Source organism: Homalodisca vitripennis, chromosome 4 (genome assembly GCF_021130785.1).
Source record: "Homalodisca vitripennis isolate AUS2020 chromosome 4, UT_GWSS_2.1, whole genome shotgun sequence".
Taxonomy (NCBI): Eukaryota; Metazoa; Arthropoda; class Insecta; order Hemiptera; family Cicadellidae; genus Homalodisca; species Homalodisca vitripennis.
In genome coordinates, this window is record NC_060210.1 from 47908182 (window position 1) to 47917110 (window position 8929).

The following is an 8929-nucleotide window of genomic DNA, read 5'->3' on the forward strand; positions in this document are numbered from 1 at the left end:
TCGAGAGAGTAGCGACTTTCACTTCTGTTCAGACCGTTACTAGTGAAGTTTATTTTGTTTTTACCCTTTTATTTAGTTTTGGGTTTTGTTTTGGGTTTTGTTTTGCCCCAAATGTCTGGCTAAACACGGCTGTGTCAACTGACGAGTGAGTAACTGTTCGCTATTTATATTTTACTTATATTTGTTCGTTTAGCAGGTTAACCTCAATAAGCGTGTGGTTCTGAATTTAAGTTATAGGTTCTGGGGATTCTAGTTTTGTATTTATTAGTTATGTGTTATTTAGTAACTTGTCTCCTTTTCTCCCAGCCTTAGGAGGCCGCTAAATTGTTTTTTTCACTGACCCTTGAAACTGGCAAATTTAACTTTTCCCATTGTTTTTGTTTCTTAGGCTAACTGTTATTTGGGGGAATTTAAATTGGGATTTATATTTTCCGGATTTAACTTTTATTCTGTCAACTCTAGGCAAACTGTTTTCACCCTGTTTATAAGTTTAAGTTTTTAGCCTAGATAGGCCTAGAGTTTAATATAAGCCTAGATCAAAGGGTTTCTTAGGCTATATTTTGTTTCCCTAAATTTTCAGGGGGGATTTACCTTTTTATAGCTGCAGGGAGCTTTTCCCCTGCTTTTCAGAAAGTTTCAGCTAATTCGGTTCAGGAATTAACTCTACATAGTGTATTTTATAAGTTTTTCCATAATTTTAGTTTCCTTGGTAGTTGTCTTGTATTATGGTTATTATTTTTTTTTATGTACCACCAAATGTTTATATTAAGCTCTCTCTGCTTGACCCAGATGTCCCTGCTACTTTTACTAAAGGTTCCAACTCCTTTTGTGCTTGCTTTTACTTACTGTTAGTCTTTAAAGTTGAAATTCTGACCTTATCTTAATTTTTTTGTACTTGGTTATATGAGTTTCTTTTGTTTTTTTTAAACCAAAGGTTTTCTAGACTTACCTTTTGTTTTGTACTGTACTATTACTTATGTCACAGCAGTTAATTATAACTTTAACATGTAATTTCCTGTATATTTATTGATTATAATAGTTTTACCTTCTAATTTTTTTTTACTATTTTCTTTTTTTTCACTCTTAATTCTTAACTTTTATTCTTTTGAATTGTTTTCATGTACCCAGGGCTTCTGAAACTTGTTTATACACTTTTACTTTGTTGAAATGTTTACCTAGCAAGACAGGCTATAGAAGCACTCTGTGCTTGCAGGGTTCACGAGCTCCAGCTCCAATGTCCGCCTCTCCCATGATTCTTGGGCCGGGTCCTTACACCGGTGCCATGGCGGGCTACTAAGGTTTTCCTACCTGAGGACATTATTTCTCTGTGATACCCTGCTGTGATATTGTCTCAGTGTGCCTGTTATTTAAGTATTGTTATCCAGTTTGTTATCTAGTTTTAAGTAGTTAAGTTTAGGTTAATTCTATCCTTTCAGGAACCCGCCCTGTGCCACAGGACTCCGGGTGATTTTGGCTTGTCCTGTTTGAAATTTGGCGCTCTAAATTCTATCTAACTTAAATTTATAAAGATTTTTAATTTTATCCATAAGTCTGGGTTGACCACTTATAGTTTTGTTCTCCAGGTGCACCTGAGTAGGCAACCTTTCTGGGTAGTTTTGTCTGCGTTTGTCCCCTTGTTTTTTTTTCTTCTCAAATATATATATATATTTTCACTATGGCTGGCCATCCACGTTCTTTCTTTGCCTTTTCTTGCTCTCTCTCCGTGAGTCGGGCCCCGCTCCGCTCCAATGGGAGCACCTTCTTTGTTAAGCTAGCTTGGTACGAGCGAGCGGAAGCGGGGTGTGGCTCATTGTTTATACCACTAATTCTTTGTAGTATATTTATTGTTATAGGAGCTAGGAAATTATGTTGAAACATACTAAACAACTGCTAAGAACACATCCAAATTAATATTGCACAGAATTGTATTTTTATTTTAATTAATTAACTATAGCGTTGTGTTAGTGTAACCCACTTTTTTGCCATACCGGGGATTTAGGTATAGTAATAAATATCATAAAGTAACATATACCAATACATTTTTCAGAATTTTGTACAATGGATATAGTGTAAAGTTGGTGAATTCCACTATTTGTGCTGTATGTGCTCTAACATCACTGTACGTTTTTTTTTTTATAAAAGTAAACTATGGACATACGTCAAAATTGATTTCGCTCATGTCTCGTCTAAAAATTAGACGAGGAATGTTAATTTATAAGTACAATTCCTTCCTATGATATCTAGAGGAAAACAGAAACGCATGCAGAGAGAGCCAGGCAGACAAGAAATTTTTTTTAGAACCAACATAAGAAAAGCTTATTGCTCAAATTATTCTAGATTTTAATCCACCCTAGATTGAGTAGTGTAGTTATAATGTATATTTACGAAATACTAACATAAAAATAATCATATTTTATAAATTAAAATCTTGAAAACTCAAAACAGTTTTTATGCCAACATCTGTGGAAAAAGATATAACACCGAAAGTAATGTATATTTAATATTGCTTTTTATTTCTTTGTATGAGGTTTGATAATACAGATTAAGTTTAAATTTTGCATTGAGAAAAAGGAGAGATAATCACACAAGTGGGTAGCTCGGCTCGGTAGCAATACCACACATGTTGTTGCTATTTCTGGCCATCATCATGTAGCCGTTCATTCCCCATTTCGTTCCCCAGGAGTTCTTGATTAGCCAGTAATCGCCTCCTTTCTTGACATTGCCGTAACCCACAGTCAAGACAGCATGGTCTAGATCGACTTTTGAGCATCCCTTTGCGCGATAAACTCCTGTAACAGTAATACAAACAATTTGTAAAACCAAAAACAATAAATCTAAGATGATCTTATAACTATAATATATGTCTTAAAAGCTAATACTAAGTAGTTTACCTTGCTTGTATAGAGCGAAGGAGGTGAGACTTGCATCGATTATGACTGAGATAGGACCAACCGTGGCTACAGCAGCTTGGAGGCTAGTCTCGTTGGCCGTCGGGAGGCTCACAAAGCCTACTGCTGTGGCGCCGATGTTCTTAGGATTGTAACGACATTTATCGTCCTGCAATTCATAATTAATTTTTTAATTTTGGTAAACACGTAAATTAGTAGGTACAATAAACAAAATAGCAAGATAATTAAGTCCTCAACTCTTATACTTAACTTAGTGTCTATTTTCATGTACGTTGCATTATTGCAACTACTGTATGTATAAACGCTAAATACACACACACACAAAACTGGAAAACACAAAAAAATTATTAGCCAAACAGCTCATATATTTTAAAATTAATGGCGATAGTGGCTCGTAAGAACGGTTTTTAATAAAAGTAATATGTTAAATACAAGTTCTCATGAAGACCTTTCCAACGATAACTTCGATTGCAGAATTAAGATCAAAATTTTATTTAATTAAAAGAAAGTTATTTCCTTGACAAATATTTTATTTATGTAACATATCAAATAAAATCTTGCGAGAAGTGTAAAAATTAAAATATAAACGAACTGTACAATTAAATTTTGGTGAGCAGGCTAAGTAAAAATAGACGTTAAGGAGTTCTAGTGAACTTCATAACTTCAATCGTTAGTTTGATAAATGCTCAAATGTTTCATAACAAAATTAAAAATCCACTCAATTACATAATTTTACAAGGCTTTCCTTATTAATAATTATATAAAATAATTTTTATTTTATAAAAATGTAGTTCAATTTTTTTGAGTACTACATTTCAACTATAGCTACTGTTTTATGTAAATATGTGGCAAGTACAAATATATGCAGATTATATTTCTTAAAAAAGTACTAACACAATATTTGTAACGAAAAAATCCAACTATTTTTTTTTTCAATCTGAACAATTAGCGCACTCATCCAAAAATGGCCTAACCCGCAATGGAAAATTGGATAAAAAAATATGTATCATATAGAGTTTACTGTTAACTCTCAGCTGTCTATACAGTATTGCTACCACAATAACTAAAAGCAGCTAAACACCACACTGAGTTGTTCTATACAGGCCCTAGCAGGATAATGCAAATAATACTTGCAAATAAAAAACACACATAATTTACTCAAATTGCGTTCTAAGGCTCGAAATCGGCAGATAATTTTGCACTACTCATATATGTTAGTACGAGAGTGACCAACGTATACTTTTCCTTCAGATTATTTAACAATAAAATAATAATATACAATGTATTTTAAGTATGTCTTGATATAGATTTTTTTAATACGAGGTAACGAAAATTTACTTTTAATAATCTTACCTTGGCTTCATAAGGATACGATGCCTCTGTGTCAATGCCCTTGTTCATGTTGACGTAGGTGAAAGCCTTCTCTGGCCATCCGCCCTCACAACCTAAGTCTCCAACTGTCCTGGAGCAGTCAATTAGGTTCTGTTCACTCAGCGATACCAATGTATTGGTCTTCAGGAAGTGCTGGCCTTCTAGACTGCCAGTCTGTAACAAAATAGCAAAATAAACAAACATTGCTTATTGTATTATTATGCGTTACATACAGTGTAGATTAGTACAGAATTCTTGTCAGTAATTGTATATTCTTCTATTTAAGGCTTTAAATGCCACTCTTAAAATTCAAAATTGCTATTTAGTAATAAATATTTAATTTTTAATTTTTATTACATAATTTTACATGACATTTATAAATAACATTTCTTGGTTATAATTAATTGATTCTAAATTTTATGTTGATGAAACTCAATTAAAACTGTTGTCTTTATTTAGTTTAATTTATTTTGCAATTTTTAAATATGGAAATATGTTTTGGTTCCGAATTATACTCGTAGTTAAAGCATAACCAAGTAATAATATAAATGATCTTAAACTAAAACTAGGCACTAAAAGATCATATCTAAAAGTAAAACAATACGTTTAGCAAACAGTAATAATAACTAAAATATGAAATTATTATTCTAAATATACAATATAAATATTGACGATAGTTAATATTCTAAACATAATATAGTAAATAATTATGTTTTATAAATAAAAGTACAGGTAACTCTATCATTATATAATCAGAAGTATTTCAAATGATTAAAAGTAGAAATTAAACCTAATAAACTATGTTGAAGTTAATAAAAAGTTTTACTCTTCCAATTAAGACAACTAACCGCGCTGAAGGACCAGCATGACCCACAGGTGCCTTGGTTTTTGACTCCAGTTACTGCTCCCTTCTTCCTCCAGTCCACGTTACTAGCCAACTCCACTCCTGTCTTCTCCTGGAAGGGCTCCCCTCCGCGCGGCTCTCCCTCTGGTCGTCGATAGCCTTTCCTTGAGAGTATTTCGTCAGGAGTCTACAAATACAAGGATATACATAGTTTTAACTTGTAAATACTAAGAATACATCTTTTACGTTATTTTAGTCAAACCAATTATAAAGCCTACAGCAGCCTTGTTAATCGGTTTATATAATTTTTGGGGTAGGCAGGATTCTATACGTAATATGATATAAATGGAAAAGACATTTTTCATACTTCCAATGTGGGAGTATGAAAAATGTCTTTTCCATTAAAACCTACTAACTTCCACCAGGAATACAAAGAAGAATATAATATAAACTCATTGTGTTAGCGAAACTTATTACTCTTTGTACTGAAAAAGTCATTTCTTTCTGTCTATCTATCTGTCTGTTTCTGCACATCATCTCGAAAATGAACTAACCTATAGACTTAAAATTGTGCGTGAACCTTCATTACAATATTAGCAGCAATTTGTTGGATGATGGCACTTAATTGAACGTTAACTAGTGATTTGGATAGTCGTATGAGTAAACATGATAGAAACGAGAATATAGACTAATATTTATGTTGAATCATATGAGATTTTAAAACGATAAAACTATACATTTTCATAAGTGAAATTTGCAGAAAGAATCTGTTTGCATATGTTCTATTTCCTATATTTTGCTTCATTAATGAAATATAGCAATAGACTTTATATAAATAAAATAAATAATCACAAGACCTTACGAATGAATGGGATAAATTATAACTACACTATAAAAAGGACGAATTCAATTTTTTAACTTTATGTTGCTTAAATTATATCACGCATGAAATGCACACGTGTTCCACGACTGGTCATCACTATACAATTTACGTTAATTAGTGATAATAAATTGACTAAAATAACATGTTATTTGACTATTACGTCTCTACAATATCTGTTTAGAATCTTACTAAAATACGTAGTCAAGCCATAATTTCGACTTATGTCAAGAATTATATATAATATTTTAATAGGTGTAAAAGTATACATATTATAGCTAAGTTAGTTACCAGCATTATATGATAGGAGGAGGAATATGAATTGAACTAAACTAATTAAAGCTGTATAAGAAAATATTTTTGTATTTTTAAACTTTGAATACTGCACTGAATTTGTTACCTTTGTTTATTTCATATTCCCGTGTTAAAACATTTTATTCAATACCTCATAAAAGCATGATGTAAATTCATAAATATTAAAAATAGCAGTAGTTATTACATTTTAAAAACGCTATTTATGCGGTTCTTCGTTTATTTTGGTATCATTCCAAGTTATCTCACCTAGTACCTACATTTGATTAAAAATAGAAACCGTATTAGTGAACAATTTTGATATACTTAAATATAAATGCTTACCATATCAGCAAAAATGTTGATTTCTACTTCATATGTTTCCTCTCCTCTCTTGTACTTGGCATTGTGTTCCAGGACAAATCGTAAATTATTCAAAAAAATTCCCTTTCGCATTTCCTCTTCTTCATTGGATATATAATCCTTATTGTGTTGTACCTAGAATATTATTATTTGGAAATTCATTAACTATCTAAGAGTAAGTACTAAAGAAATTTATAACACGAAAAGAAAATAGCCTACTTTATTACTTTATTTTATGCATTAGACAAAAAATTAAGCAGGTTCGATTCAACATGATAAAATAATATTTTAAGAAAAAACTTTTACTGTGCTTCAGTAAATTGGTTGATTTATTATACATGTTTATGTTGTATATATTTAGTAAACCACTAAACAATTTAATTATTACAATGCTATGAATTATAAACATATTTAACTTAAAGTAAAAAATATTTACAACATTTTACAATATATTGTTTTATTAACCAAGTTTTTACCTTAAATAATTCCCACTGAAAGATCGCATCTTCAGACACTTCTATAGATAGTGTGAGCGCCACCATCGCTAGAGATAAGAGAACTAAGAACTTCATAGCCATCTGGAATATCGATCATTCTACATCATATGTATATATGAAAATGTTCAAATAAGAATATTTTAAATGAATACTATTTTTTGAAACCAAGAACGATATTATTCATGACATATATCGTTTCTGGTACTTTGTTTCTGTGCTGTATTCTTAAAAAGAGTGCCAACGGATGTACCAAATTGGAAAATTTCTATAATTTTAAACTTTGCTTGGTATTCTGCAACTTTAATGTTTCATCATAGAACGAGAGTATGATGTATAATGATAATTAGGAACGTAAATATACTACGTGTGTTGGGTGGCTGATAACCAATAATATAAACAATATTACTGCCATAATGGGCTAGTCAGGCAAGTATTCCTTTTATGTTCCAGTAATACATTTTATAAAACGAACATGAATAGCATTTAAGTAAATTTATTATTCAATTGCTTTTTTCACTGTAAGCCCTATACAATAACATTCTATACCAAATTGTCCATCCTATTGTAAACAAATCTTGACTGTGTGTGTCAATTCATTTAGTTACGCTTTATATTAATATCATAAGTAGTTATAAACATTCCTAGTACCTCAATGTTTTCTTGCAAAATAAAACATAAAATAAAAACTACAAATTTAAGTTAAAAATATAGTCAAAAATGTATTTAATTTTACCTCCATTAAACTAAAAAATTGTTATAATAATAAAGTCAGCATATTAAATGTTGGAAATATAATTAAAACCTCTTCATACTTACCATTGAAACCTATCTTGACAGATTTCTTAACTGAAATAATGGACTAATCTTCTCAGATTTTATACACTTTGTGAAGTGGACGAGTACTCAATATTGTTAATGTATTATCAGTTGATGGGTTTATCTTGAGCCATATCCTCCCATTATAAAATATCATGTGATACAAAATAATTGATCTCATACTAGAAAGAGTAATTCGGAACTTCCATGACTGATTTAGAGTTGTGTAAGAACAATCACTAAAGTGTTGAAATTGTAATAGTTGCTAAGAACACGTTTTGAATGATCTCTATTACTTTACTCTAACAGCTAAATTATTAAACCTAACGTTAAAAATTACATTTAAAATTACGGAATAATAATTGCGTAAAACGAGCATAAAAAATAACAATAAACCCATTTTATTTAGAAATTCTTATTAAATATTTCTTAATTCCCGACCAATATAGTGATAAAACATATACGCCAGTGGCCGATTGCTTACTAAATTTAGATTGTTTTGACAAAATATAATATTTATAAAGTATGGAAAGTATTTTGTCCCAATGGTTGTAATATAAATTTGTATTACGCTTTAAAAAATATACAGAAATATACAGCCAGCTTTGTGCAGTATCGTCTTATATTCAAAGATTTATATAATCTTATATTATTACAAAATCTGACACTTTGATTATGCCCTATGTGTCCATCAATCTATATACAGATTTCCATACAGCTATACCTTAAAATTTACTATTATCGTGTCCTCTGATTACTTATGTATATTGGCGTACACGATATAACATCTCCTGTTACATAGTATAACCATTTCTCTCTATAGATATTTAACTATTATTTAACATATATTTAACTGTTTATTTAAATATATGGGCACGGTTTCACTTTAAATAAAGATATGGCTTATGGTATGCTATACTATTGAGCCGTGGCACACACCATATCCTCCTTATTTTCC

General features: G+C 30.7%; 1 protein-coding gene across 1 annotated transcript; it reads right to left on the reverse strand.

The window, feature by feature from the left end:
• Positions 1–2487: 2487 nt before the first annotated feature.
• On the reverse strand, positions 2488–7995 carry LOC124361432 (procathepsin L-like). Its single transcript, XM_046815482.1, has 7 exons — positions 7972–7995; positions 7135–7236; positions 6641–6793; positions 5129–5311; positions 4263–4454; positions 2892–3057; positions 2488–2789 (listed from the first exon to the last, which is right to left on the reverse strand). Exons 1-7 carry the CDS (start codon positions 7972–7974, stop codon positions 2581–2583), a joined length of 1008 nt encoding a protein of 335 aa, XP_046671438.1. The 5' UTR covers positions 7975–7995; the 3' UTR covers positions 2488–2580.
• Positions 7996–8929: the final 934 nt, after the last annotated feature.

Coding starts and splice junctions, on each gene's coding strand:
- LOC124361432 (XM_046815482.1), bottom strand. Junction 6,794..7,134: donor TTCAGTGGGAATTATTTAAG/GTAAAAACTTGG, acceptor ATAATATTCTAG/GTACAACACAATAAGGATTA. Junction 3,058..4,262: donor CGTATCCTTATGAAGCCAAG/GTAAGATTATTA, acceptor TATGAATTGCAG/GACGATAAATGTCGTTACAA.